The sequence below is a fragment of the Chroicocephalus ridibundus genome, chromosome 17 (genome assembly GCF_963924245.1).
Source record: "Chroicocephalus ridibundus chromosome 17, bChrRid1.1, whole genome shotgun sequence".
In the NCBI taxonomy this organism is placed as follows: Eukaryota; Metazoa; Chordata; class Aves; order Charadriiformes; family Laridae; genus Chroicocephalus; species Chroicocephalus ridibundus.
This window is the reverse complement of record NC_086300.1, coordinates 8406896-8420723: the sequence shown is the minus strand read 5'-3', so window position 1 is coordinate 8420723 and position 13828 is coordinate 8406896. Positions and strand designations below refer to the sequence as shown.

The window sequence follows — 13828 nt, the reverse complement described above, 5'->3', positions numbered from 1 at the left end:
CGCCCGCCGCCCTGTGCGGAGCAGAAAGGCGCTGCTCCTGGCCGGGCGCCAGCGGGGCCGGCGGCTGCCATCGCTCCTTGCCGGGCCCCGCCGGACACGGCCAGCGCTCCGGGCACCATTCCTGCCCCGGCGGCGGCGGCAGTGTGGCGGGGGATTTCTGTGTGCGTCCCGCTGGGAGTGCGGGGTTGCCGCTGCCGGGGCCGGGGCCGGTCGGGCGGGGGAAGCGGCCCGGGGCGAGGGGCTGGTTGGGGCGAGGCGGCCCCGGCGGGCGGAGCGGCAGCGCCCCCTGGCGGGCCCGTCCGGGGCTGTCCCCCCGGCCCCGACACACACGCCCGGCCCCGCCCGCGCCGGTTCCTGCCCGGCCGCAGCCCCGGCTCCTCTCCCCGTGTCTCCCAGGGCGCAGTAATACACCGCCGCGTCCCCGCGCCGGGGCCGGGCGAGCCACAGGGCGCTGGAGCGGCGCTCTGCCGACACCCACAGCCGCCCCGGCGGGTCCCGCAGCTCTTTGGAGCCTTTGAGAGTGCTCAGGAGCAGTGCGGGGCCTCGTCCCGGGAGCTGACGGTACCAGTGGATGCAGTCCTAAGAATTTATACTGGGGTGCGAGCAAGTGATGTTGATGCCGATGCCCTCGGTGGTCTCTGCCATCTGCTGCTGCTGTACCTGGGCTCCTCCTGCAGCTGCTGCTGGGAAAGGAGATCGAAAGGACAACAACTCTTAAAGATGGTCCAGCTCTGATGGTGCTTGAAGCAGAGAATTTGTCAGGAACTGTAGCAGTGACACAGGACAGGAACAGATGGGGACATGGGCCTACCAACACAGATCAAGAGTGATCCTGGTGTGGGTGTCCAGAGGGATTAGAGGAGGAACGGAGGTAAGCTGAAATTTATGCATGCGGAGTTTAAATAAAAGTCAGATCAGTGGATGGATGGATGGATGGAGAGAGAATACCAAGAGGGGAAGTGGGTGTTACAGCAAAGGACAGAGGACTATATTGAGGGCAATAAGAACTGTAGAATGAACAGGGGAAGGAGAGGGTGCATGCAAATGTAGATATGAATGCAGAGCAGGTCTACCGACAGAAATGATGAAGACATTGGGAAAATAGCAAGGGGAGACTCGGAGACACAAAAGATGGCAGAGAGGCAGGAGGGGGAAAGACACGTTGAAGAAGGAGAGGGAAGAGTTGGAGCTAGGCTCCCCGGGGAACCCACCGGATACAGCCCTGGCCCCATGCACCGCCGCCAGCCCCACGCACCCAGCAGCAGCGCTGCCAGCCCTGCCAGACCTGCGCCTCAGCACCTCAGCATCCCGCCGCTCCGCTGCCCGCCGCCAGCCTTGGCTCTCTGCTCCAGCCGCGCCGCCTCCTCTCCACCTCCTCCTCTCCTCTCTGCTCCTGCCGTCCGCCGTCAGCTCCACCCCGGGGCTCAGCCCTCTGCCGTTGCTGCTTGGGTGCTCGCCCAGACTCAGAGCGCTCAGGACTCTGGAGGAGCACTACTTTGCCCAGCTGGGAAATGGACTCTTCCCGTCCTCCAGCAAGAAGCAGCCTGCACAGCGCCAGCGGCAGCCTGGCACGGCAGCAGGGCCTTGGCCCAGCACATGGACCAGCTTCCCAGAGCTCTCTCCGAGCCCAGGGGCTGGAACCAGCAGCCACTGATTTCCTTCTGCTGGGAGTGAGTAACAACACTCGAAGTGGGGGAAGGCTTGGCTGCACTGTCTCCTGGTTGGGCCTGAGCCCAGGAAGACAAACATTCAGGAGGGGAGATGGGCTCAGGAACTCCATACACCCTTGACACCCAATGTCGGAAAGAGGACCGACACCCCTCTGGGACAGCACTAGGCTTTGGTGGATGTGGCCTCAAATCTAATGTCTGTACCCTCCTGCGGCAGTTGCTGGGCACTCAGACCGAGATTCCAGTGTGGGACATGAAGGTCCTTGTAGGCTGAAAGACCAAAGCAGTTGTCAGCTCTTTGGCTTTCTCTGTGCAAGCCACAGGGTCTGTCCTTCCACTCACCAGCGACCTCAGGCTTCATGTTCCTTTCATTCAGGACCTGTTTGATTCAAGGTCTTAGCCCCTGCCTGACATGGCATCAGGTCAATGGGCTGTACAAGTCCATTTGGCATTGACATGGACATAAGAGAAGACTGCGTCCCACCCCAGACACCACCAACACCGCATTGGAAACTTGCACCCAGGGATGGCCAGCACATGGTGGACAAGATTCCTCATCCTTTCTCCCTGCCCAGAAAGCAATCCCCATCCTTTTGAACTCCCTAATACTGGGGAAAGGAGCTGTGTCCTGGCCTGGAGAGGCAGGGAGCGGGGACTGCCAACCCTGCTGAGGAGCTCCCATGCTGTCAAGTCACCCATGCTCCCAAGTCACTCATTCTGCTGAATGAGTTGAGGCTGGAAACTGGAGCTAAACCTGTGGGAAGTGAGGGCAGTCAGCACAGAAATGGGGACAGTGAAACGGTGTATTTCTGAGGGAGATCAAATTGTTCTCATAAAGAGCATGCAGGGGAATGAGAAGATCAGCAAGGATGAGGGGACTGGGTGCACTTTCCAAGAGAGGTGTAGGTAAGTGCAGAGCCCGTGACTGCTTTGTTGGCCCCCACAGAAAATCTGTGCTCAGGGACTGGGTGCCATTCGGGGAGGAGAGGTTTCTTCTACATGTAAATCTCTTCCCTTCTGATCAGTAGAAATGTCTCTTGGCAGCCACTACATATCTTATTTCCTGCATGTAAATCCAGATGTCTTGACAAAAGTGTACAAGTGGAAGGATGGAAATCCCCACAGCCATGTCCTCCACCAAGAGGGAAATACAGCTGACAATGTCCAGCTCAGCACAACTGAAGACAAAAAGCTTCTTCTCCGGTGTCTTCCTTCCAAAGGTGCTGGAGGGCTACCTCATGCCAGGGAACAAACCCATCTCCTTGCAGTGCTGCATGGCCCAGCTGTACTTCTCCCATGTCCTGTGGCCACTGCTTGGCTCTCTACAGCCCAATGTGCTACCGGGCCATCACGCATCAGCTGTGTGCGTCTGGCTGGTGGCAGTGACAGGACTGGCCAGTTCCCTGTGTGCTCTGCCTACAATAATCATGTCCCATTTGGTTTACTGTGCACCCAGGCACATGCACCAGTTCAGTCATCTGCCACGCCTCCTCCTGGACACGGCTTGTGCTGGTACTTCTGCCAACAAGGACGTCATCATGTTTGGTATTGGTGAGGTGACCCTCTGCTGCTTCCACTTCATCCTCACTTCTCTACAGGTGCAGAGCAAGAATCGTCCTGTGGCTCTGCTGTGCAGAAGGCAGGCACTGAGCTGACTCAACCCGTGCTTCCCATTTCACTGCTGTGGCCTGTTTCTATGGCACGTGTGTCTCCACCTACACATGAACCCCCTCCAAAGGGTCACTAGGCAGAGCAGTGGCTCTTCTTTGCATCCTTCTTACTCCCCTGCTCAGCCCCCTTGATTTACACCCTAAGAAACAAGGATGGGAAAGCTGCTCGTAGTTGTTCACATGCAATAAACAACTGGCAGAGTCGTGGTGTTTGAGAGTTAAAATGATGAATGGAATTGTTTCCTTTGAAGAAAATGCTCTAAAACTCAACAGACCAAAATGGGGCAACTCTTCTGTGAATGGGACCTGCTCAGTGTTCCCAGCGTCTCAAGGGATGTAAGGTTACCTATATTATCATCTCTTTCTTTCTAGTCTTAGCACTAATAAATGACATTTTTAAGGAATGCTTTGAAGAGGAGGAGTGCCTTTCTTACTGGGTTATTATAATTTCAGGCGCCCCAGCCTCAGTGTTTGCAGCCTGTGTGGAGTCTGGCTTGTCCCAGGTGTGCCACACTCTGCTGCCCTGTGAATACTCATCACTGAGGCACCAGTGACTTTACAGATCTGGGGCTGGTCCCACACCCCTATGTCACCCTTAGGGAGATCACTTATGACAGTTGGCACCTGTGCTGCTGCCAGTGTATATCAGGAATTGGCTCCTGACTCATCTTTGCAAACTCCTTGTAGAACTGCATATTGTGGTAAGACTCTGTCCAATATATTCATCATTTGGTCATTGTTTGTTGGTTGGTTTTTGTTTTGTGTTTTTTTTTTTGAATCTAAGCATAAACATGTGTTTCATTTGCCTCAAAAGATACAATAAAAATCCCCCAACAGCACACGTGTCGGGGTGTGTGCATGCCTGTGAGTGTGCTTGCCTTGCTGTGTGTATGGGTGTGCACCCATGAGGCTATGTCAAAGACCTTGATGAAGTCAAGGCACACTCCAGGCAGTGCCCCTCCCCTTCCCACAGTGCCTGTCACCTCCTCATGGAAAGCAATGAGGTTGGTGAGGCATCATTTGTCCTCAGTAAGACCATGTCAGCTGCTCCCAATCCCCTTCTTGCCTTTCATGCATGTCGAGAAGGCTCCTAAGAGTATTTGCTCGGGGTAGATACTGTCCAGTCAGCTCCTTGGATGCCCTTGGATGCATCTCAAGTGATCCCATGAACTTGTGTATGTCCAAATGGTAGTACGAGCTCCGTAATTCCTTATTCTTCTACTGTGGGAGCTGCATCATTCCCATAGAGTTTGTGGGGACATGCAGGCATGTGGTAGGCCTGAGGAGAAAGAGGCATCAGGTCCATGACACATGTCATCAGATCCACTTTTTAACCAAGCAATAAGCCCACATCTACTTATTCATCCTTTTGGTGCCAATAGGCTCAGAGACAATTTTCTTGATTCCCTTTACATCTCTTGCAGTTTTCCACTCCAGCTGCGTTCTTTTGTCCACATTGCAGAGGACCATCCTCGTGCTCTGAGGAGGCTCTCCGTGAACCGCTCTCCTGGGACCGCTGTGCTCCAGGGAAGTTTCCCAGGGCATCTTGCCAAGCAGGTCAATCCCTGGCCACTTCAAGATGTGCTCTCCTGAAGTCCATTGCAGTAGTTGTCCTGTTTGTCTTGGTCAGTTCTCTGAGGATCTTAAATTCCACAGTCTCCTGGTCACCGCAGGCAAGGCTGGCCTTGAACTTTACATCATCCAACAGTTCTTCCTCACTTGTGGTTAGCAGGTCACAGAGAGCCTCTGTCCTAGTCTGTTCATGGATTTCCTGCATCAAAGATTTGTCTTCCATACAGCACAGACATGTCCCGGTTTGCTTGTGGCAGCCATTTTCCTCCTGCAGGAGACACCGAGGTGATAAAAGTTATCCATGAGCATCTGCGTCCTTCTAGTGTGGACACTGCCTGACCTGGGCTGGGGTCAACTCCATTCCTACCTCCTGCTCTTGCTTTCCTGGTCTAGCCTACCCAATTGCACGTGAACATTAAAACCTCATGGACTCCTGCTGTGGGCTCAGGTCAGAGACATTCTGCAGCAGCTGCTGTTCATGGAGATGTTTTGCTTGAGGAGCCACCTCTGTGCCCAGGGACAAAAAGGAGAAAATATCACTCTAGGGTAAGAGAGAAGTGCTCAGGCACAGTTTGATCATTTGTGACTGAGCAGATCCAGGACACTTGCTACCAAAAGTGCCAGTTCATCACAGCAGATGAGCAGGAGGAACCAACCAGCTCTCACTAGAATGTTTAATGTCCCCAACGAGAACAGAGGAATGAAGGCCCATGGATGCCGCATGCCGAGATCTGCCTAAGTGAAGAAATGGTACAGTATCTCTTTACATCAACTGCCATGGCCAATGTTCAAGAGGGAAATACCACAATGGAACCAGCTTTAAGGTGTCCCCATCTTGAGACAAGGCAAACCCAGTGGGTGTTGGGGAGGATGGGTCTGCCTGCGCTTATTAATAGTGGTGAAGACAAATAAATAGTAATATATAAATGCAATGGTTCAAGTGTGTGCTGTTTAATCAGACAGCAGAACTTCCAATGCATTGGCAATACGAAGACTGTGCCTTCATTTAGTGTGGTATGCAAATATTTAAGTCCATGGTTGCATAAATTGACGTCTGGAATGGACAGAAAACATTCCATCACAGGATCTTGTCCTGCAGACCCCTGGGTGTACAGAGGGAGCTGCGCTGCCAGGGGACACCTGAGGGCCCCTTCCCTCACCCTCAGCCTTGCACAGACACATCCCCTCCTTCCCCTGGGTTCTTGCACAGCCAAGGAAGCTCCCTGCACCACTGTGTCTTGCACAGCACAGAGGTACAAGGCACTGTCAGAGAGCTCGACTTCCTCCAGCTGCAGGAGGCTGTATTTCTCGGTGGTGTTCAGCACGGTGGTGAGACGGCCACTGGGCTTGCGGCCAGCAGTTGCCTGATAGGAGACCAGCTGGAGACCTTGGCCTTTCCTCTGCTGGTACCAAAGCAAAGCATAAAAGTTGGAAGTCTGGTATGTGCAGGTTGTTTGGAAGGTGTCTGCTTCACTGTGACTTGTCCTTCTTGCTGGGTGACAGTGATCTGTCCCATGGTGCCTGGAAGAAAGTGAAGGTCAGCAGCTCAGCAGGGGAAAGCAAACCACGAGCACATATGAAAAGCAAGCATAGAAGGCTCCCTATCATCTGCCTTAGAGGAAAATCCTGAGTTCTGGACACAGCAAGCAGAGAGGAATTTTGGGCAGCAGCGTGGAGCTCTGAGCTCAGTGGGGAACTTGAGAGGAGCTGTGCTGTGTCCCTGCTCCTCCTCCCTGCTCCTGCTCCTACTACCCATTGAAACAGGGAACAGCCTTTCATGCCTAGTGTTTGCCATGGCAGACATGAGCCAGCCAGGAGGCAGGATGGGAGACCCAGTTACTGTCAGTGGGATGAGAGCATAAGGGTCCTTGGGGCAGCTTTGACAGGTTTTGCTGATTTGCATTGGCAAGGAAAAATATGAGAGTGCAGAGAGAGCTGAGATCTTCTTTGGTGAGAGCAGGTGGATCAGAAGAGAGAGGCAGAGAGAAAGGCATTGAAGGTGAGAGAAGAGCAGCAGAAGAGGTCTGAGGTATCTCTTCTCTCTCCTTTCAAACAGGAAGAGCATCTTGAGAAAAATGGTGCAAAACTGTCCTCTCAGGAGGCTCTGAGGTCAAGGAAAAGAGGGCAATGGAAGCCCAGGCACTGAGGACTTGCAGGAGGAATGGATAGTCCAGGCAAGCTGCATGACATGTGCCAGCCAGGAGAGAGACTGGGACACCCTAAGAACGTGAGTGGCATGAGAGAGCTTTCATGTCCCTGCATCAGCTTTCAAAAAACATTTGTGTTTTGGGTACAAGGTCAGAAAAGGTGTACTTCAAGATGGAAAAGAGTTTCTGCAATGATATGTCTGCGAAACACCGGGCCCAGAGAGATCAGAAGAGACAGGCAGAGAGAGGTGGATGGGTGGCAAGAGAAAAGGAAAGCAAGAGGTCTGTGATGGTCAGGAGAGGAGCTCTTTCTTCTCGGTCTCATCTTTTCTTTTCCATCAGTAGCAGCAGTATCTTGAGAAAGCAGGTGCAAAACCACACTTGCGATCTGGTGTTTCCCAACATTTGCCCATAATTCAAGAGCAACTCCCTGCAGAGACCTGTTGAGGGGGTGAGGGTCTCCTGGGAAGAAGGGGAATCATGCCTCCAGTCAAAGCCAATGCTTACCCAGTGGTTGCCTCAGGAAGGCAGCAAGGACAAGATACCCGAGGTGCATGCTGAGACCGATCCTCCTGCGTGTGTGGGAGAGACTCAGAAAAATCACACATCCCCACCAAGAGCCCCGAGAGAGCAGAGCTGCCGGAAATGACTCTGCAAGGGGAACAAAGAATGAAATGGGGAGGAGAAAATGCTTGTTCTTAGCACATCTCAAATGCCTGTGCTGTGGTTTTCTCTCCTTCAGTAATGTCACATCTTACTTGATGCTGATTGCGATGCTGATGCTTGATGCTTGATGCTGGTGCCAGCGCTGATGCTGATGACAACGCCTGGCGGCAGGGGAACAGTTGCCCCAGCGCCCGTGTCTGGGTATGGCTGGACGGGGAAAGGTGTTTCCGTCAAGCAGCGCAGCAGTGCCCCTGGTGGGCGTGGCTGGGGTTGTCATAGATTCATAGAATGGTTTGTGTTGGAAAGAACTTTGAAAGACCGACTAAGCCAACACTCCGGCCACGGGCAGGGACATCTGTCACTAGATCAGATTGCTCAAAGTCCAATCCAGCCTGACCTTGAACACTTCCAATGACGGGGCATCCACCACTTCTCTGGGCAACTTGCTCCAGTGTCTCACCACCCTTATGCAAATTTCCCTTATACAAAATGTCCAACCTAACTCTACCCTCTTTCTGTTTAAAACAATTAGCCCTTGTCCTGTCCATACTGGGACCAATAGTGTTTGATACCTTCATTAATAACATAGACAGTGGGATTGAGTGCACCCTTGGCAATTTTGCAGATGACACTAAGCTGAGTGGTGCAGTTGGTACTCTTGAGGGAAGGGATGCCATCCAGAGGGACCTTGACAGTCTGGCGGAATGGGTGCATAGGAACCTCCTGAAGTCCCACAAGACCAAGTGCAAGGTTCTGCAGCTGGGCTGGGGCAACCTCCATTATCAGTACAGACTGGGAGTCAAGTTGATTGAGAGCAGCTCTGTGGAGAAAGACTTGGGGATACCAGTGGTTGCAAAACTGGACACGAGCTGACAATGTGTGCTTATAGCCCAGAAAGCCCGTTGTATCCTGAGCTGCATCAAAAGAAGCTTTTCCAGCAGGTCAAGGGAGGTGATTCTCCCCTTCTACTCCACTCTGGTGAGAGCCCACCTCGAGTACTGTGTCCAGTTGTTCTGGGGTTCCCAATAAAGAAAGACAGGGACCACGGGATGGCTGTAAAAAATGACCCGAGGACTGGAACACCTGTCTTAGGAAGAAAAGCTGAGAGAGTTGGAGTTCTTCAGCCAGAGACACTAAAGAGAAGGCTCCAGTGAGACCTCATTGCTGCATGTCAATATATTAAGTGGGGTTATAGGATGGAGAAGGGCTTTTTATGAGGGCCTGTAGTGACAGGACAAGGCATAATGGTCCACCAGAGCAGCCACTGCCACGCTCAACATCCAACAACGGAAAATCCTGACATAGGTGTGCTTTTTACACACATTGTACATATCTATTATGGCTGCCCTGTGGCTAACGACAGAAGCAGATGATTTAGCCTAAGCAATGCTGCAGCCGCTTTCTGAGAAGATTTCTAACAAACTCGTCTGGCTGGCACCTTGCTTCCTGATGCTGCCCTTGCAGAGCACAGCTGGGAGAGGGACTCCTTCCATGGGAGGCAGGTCCCAGTTGGGGGGAACTGAATGGGAGCCTTCCAGGCCAGGTGAGGACCCTCAGAAAATGCCAGCCTTTCTGGGAGGCTCTCCGGGCACAAGGCTTGTCCTCCCGGTGCCTGTGCAGTGCTGGGCACAGCCTTCTGCCACCACTCCTCTGGCTCTCCCGGCTGCTCCAGTGCTAAAAGCAGAAGAGGAGATGGTCACCTCAGCAGAGCAGCTCCCTGAGCTCAAATGAGCCACGTTCACTGACAGATGTCAGGGCTTGGCTCAGACAGCTTGAAATCTCCTCCTGATGCCACCTGCTAATTAATATTAGTTTGTCTTTTGAAGAGATGGTATTTATCTTAAGGCAACTTCATCAGGCCAGCTTCCTCTCTGGTGTCCCAGCCCCAGCATTTGCAGCTGTAGGCCATGGTGCTCACCCCCACACACAACATTTGCTGCCATGTGAGCATGTCAGGGCAGCACCTCTCCCAGCGCTGCAGCTGGAACTGGTCCCAGACCTCCACAACTGCCCTACAGCAATCAACCAGGGATGGGCCAGAGCTTGCAAAACTTCAGGATCATTTTGACTTGTAAAGTGGAGAATGTCTGGAGCTGCAGCAATAGGGATGGTCTTGAGCTTTGACTTTGTCTCTCACACACGGACTTGCCTGAAGTTGTCAGGGTCACAGGGGCAGAGAGCTGCCCGTGGAGTCCTGCTTCTCAGAGTGTGGGGGGAGGCTGGGCTTCCTCATGTGCATATGCATCTGTCTGTGCCTGGGGGCATATTTGTGCCTCTGTGTTTGCATTTGTGCGGGTATTTGCAAATGCACACGTGAGAGTGAGTGTCTGCCAGCGTGCGTGTGAAGAAGGGCATTTCTCCATGTGTCTGCGTGTGCTTGTGTCCACGCATGTTTTTGCAGGTGAGCAAGTGCGTGTGTGTGTTGTCAGTGTGTGTGTGTGTGTGTCTATGGGCATACGTTCATGGAGACAAGCACATACATCTGTGTGTTTGTACAGGAGCTTGCATATATACGTACATGCAAGTGCGAGTATGTAAGGGAACGCTTATGTGATGACAATCTGGGGGGGTGAATGTGTGTGCATGTGCAGGGGGTCCTGTGTAACTGGGTGTGCATGCACGTGCGTTTATATGTGTGCTGACATGTGAATGAAGGGAGGATGGAGCTCCTGGTCATTCCCTTTTGGAGAGATTGAACATCTCCCATTCTCCTTGCAAAGGAAGGCTGAAAGCATGGCTCATGTCTACCTTTGCTTCCTGCTGCTCTCCCCTTTCTCTCTCCTCTCATGTTGGCTTCTGGTCCTCTTTAGTCTGCCCAGGCCAGCCTAGGGGGGAACGTGCTGCACCTCTCCCTCCTCAGGGCAAGCTGAGGGATGCCCTGCAGGAACTCTGCTACAGGCAAAGGGCACTAAAGCTCCACTGTTCCTGGTGTTCTCTCCAGGGTGACCCTCTGCTTGAAGGAACGTTGTTTTCATCCTTTGGGGTATGAAAGTTCTGCTGCATCCCCGCCTCTTTCTCTGTGTTGTCCTTCCCTGTGTGGACACTCTGGCAAGCGCGCAGTGAGCAAGGTGTTAGTCTCGGGTGAGCAGAGTGGAGGGAAAAGGGGATTCTTCACTGTCCTCAGAGGAAGGGGAGTGTGGGACACAGTGCGTGGCCCCCTTTAAGGCACTGCTCCTGGGAAGGGAGGAAGGCTCCTCCAGAGCCAGTGGCCTGCCTGGCTTTGTCTCTCCCTAGAAATGCCCTCTTGAGTATGTCGTGTGGTTGGGGAGCCTGATCAGCAGCGTCCAGCCTGGGCACTGCAGCAAGCAGGTGGGAGGCTCACAGACTCCTCTTGGGGTTGGGTGTTCCATAGTCTGCCGGGAGTTTTGCTGGGAGCCAGAACGGGAGAAGATGACCTTGCAGTCTCACACAATTCCTGTGCAGAGGGAAGAGGGAAGCAGGAGAGAGGCATGGCAGGAAGAGAGGCTGGGGCTGCTGCCTAAGTGTCCCAAGGGTGGCCAGAGGCTTTCCAAATTCCTGCTTTTACCCACAGAGGGGTTGGAGAGCACTTTCCCACTGTGGAAGGGGACCTACTGAAGTGTTGCAGGAAAGTGCTGGGCCTGCTGAAACGCCTCTGCCCAAGGCGTTGCTCAAGGGTTGATCTGGCAGCAGAGACGCAACCCCCTTTCTGATCCTGCACATCTTCCAACTCCTCACAAGCAAAGCCCAAGAGGGGAGGGAGGAAAAGCTGCTGAGAGAGGAGGCAACCAGTTCCACACAGACATGTGAACTGAAGTGCTGATACGCTGATACAAAATCTCCTTTTCCTCTCAGATGTTATTTAAAGTGGGTTTTTTTGGCCTTTGGAGAGAATGCATTTCCCTACAGCTACACCTGGGAGAATCTTCATTAACTGAACCTCTTTTCTGTGTGCAGAACTCAGCATTTGCAGCCTGCGGGAAGCTGGGCTGTCAGGAGACACACAGTCCTTTGCTGCAGCCTTGCGTCTTGCATAGGAGCTGAGGAGGCTGGTCCCAGACAGCAAGGTGTCCCTGCAGGAGATGACAAACACCCCATGGAGAGTGTCATGTGTTCTTTGTTTCTACCAGGGGAGTAGAGGAGACACCTGCTAATATGAGGCTGAGGCTGGGGCTGTCTTCCCAAAGAGCACAGGGCAATGAGGGCCCAAGGATACCCCATGCTGGCGTTTGCCTGGGTTGAGCTTTACTTTGTCTGCATTTGTTTTGTTCTATCGTTAGTCATGCAGACAGGAGAAGGAAAAGGTACAGCATCGCTTTACATCAACTGCCATGGCTGAAGTTCAAGAGGGAAATAAAACAATGGAACCAATTTTAAGGTGCCTCATATTGAGAGAAGACAAACTCAGTTGCTGTGAGGGAGGATGTATGTGCTGTGGTTATTAATAGTGGTCAAGATGAAAAAAATGCTAATATGTAAATGCAAAGGCCCTTGGATGTTGGACTGCAGAGTTGTGGGTGCACCGGGGAAGCAGCACTGCCAGAGGACACATGAAGGCCCCTTCCCTCACCCTCAGCCTTGCACAGACACATCTCCTCCCTCCCCTGGGTTCTTGCACAGCCAAGGAAGCTCCCTGCACCACGGTGTCTTGCACAGCACAGAGGTACAAGGCACTGTCAGAGAGCCCGACTTTCTCCAGCTGCAGGAGGCTGTATTTCTCCATGGTGTTCAGCACGGTGGTGAGACGGCCACTGGGCTTGCGGCCAGCAGTTGCCTGATAGGAGACCAGCTGGGGACCTTGGCCTTTCCTCTGCTGGTACCAGAGCAAGCCTTGAAAGTAGGAGGTCTGGTATGTGCAGGTTGTCTGGAAGGTGTCTCCCTGCTTCACTGTGACGTGTCCTTCTTGCTGGGTGACAGTGATCTGTCCCATAGTGCCTGGAAGGAAGTGAAGGTCAGCAGCTCGTCAGGGAATGGCTTTGGGAAGCAAACCAGGAGTGGATAAAAAACCCTTGTACAGAATGCTCCCTGTCCATTGCCCTGCAGGAAAATCCTAAAGGCAGGGGGAAAGCCAGGTGGAGAGTACTTTTGGGCAGCAGCTCCAGGCTCTAAGCCCAACGTGGACCCTGAGGAGAGCTGTGCTGTGTCCCTTCTCCTCCTGCCTGCTCCTGTTCCTGCTGCTCAGTGGAGTAGGGAACAGCCTGTCATGCCTGACCTTCATGTGCTGGGACCAGCAACCCTCCAGCAGGTAAAGGGGCCCATGCAGCTACGGCAAAAAGATTCACCCTGCTTCCCCATCCATCCCATCTCCGAGGGCTCCCAGCTCCCTGATTATATACAATGGTGAGCTTGAAAAGAGGGATCCCTGGCTGTGTCAACATCCAGGAGAAAAGTGGAAGCCACGGCAGACATGTGCCAGCCAGGAGGCAGAATGGGACACCCAGTTAATGTCAGTGGGATGAGAGCTTTAAAGTCCCTGTAAGAGCTTTGACAGGATCTACTGATTTGCACTGGAAAGGGAGACACGTGAGAGTGAGAGAGAGCGCCGAGATCTCCTGTGGTGAGAGCAGGTGGATCAGAAGAGAGAGGCAGAGAGAAAGGCATTGAAGGTGAGAGAAGAGCAGCAGAAGAGGTCTGAGGTATCTCTCCTCTCTCCTTTCAAACAGTAAGAGCATCTTGAGAAAAGAGATGCAAAACCACAAATGTGAGCTGGTATTTCACAGTGTTTTCCTGTAATTCAAGAGTAGTTCTCTGCATGATCCTGATCAGGCTGGCAAGGGTTTCCTTGGGGGAAGAAGGATGCATTTATAGAAAACCAGGACTTACCCAGCAGTTGCCCCAGGAAGGCCGTGAGGATGAGAGATCCGAGGTGCATGTCGACATCAACCCGCCTCTTTGTGGAGTGAGACAGAGTCAGAAAACCCCCTCCCAGCCCCAAGATAACAGAGCTGCCGGAAACAACGTTGTTGGGGGAGCAAAGGAGGAAGCGGGGAAGAGCAGAGGTCTGTTCTTCCTGTGCCTCAGATGCTGCTTCTGGGTTTCTCCCTCCTCCAGCAGCAACACCTGTGGCTCCCTCAGCCAGTGGCATTCTCAGCCTGTCCATGTTTTGTGTCCCTGGGGGCTCTGCGTGTCCCAGTGGTGGGAAGAG

At 53.2% G+C, this 13828-nt stretch overlaps 2 gene segments (V, D, J or C); both read right to left on the bottom strand.

Moving 5' to 3' along the window:
- Nucleotides 1–4898: 4898 nt before the first annotated feature.
- On the bottom strand, nucleotides 4899–7615 carry LOC134524736 (T cell receptor alpha variable 14/delta variable 4-like). The segment is given in 3 exon segments: nucleotides 4899–5180; nucleotides 6142–6433; nucleotides 7567–7615. Coding segments are annotated over 3 exon segments (623 nt in total).
- Nucleotides 7616–10271: 2656 nt separating this feature from the next.
- On the bottom strand, nucleotides 10272–13555 carry LOC134524735 (T cell receptor alpha variable 1-1-like). The segment is given in 3 exon segments: nucleotides 10272–10286; nucleotides 12323–12618; nucleotides 13507–13555. Coding segments are annotated over 3 exon segments (360 nt in total).
- Between the last annotated feature and the right edge of the window lie 273 nt (nucleotides 13556–13828).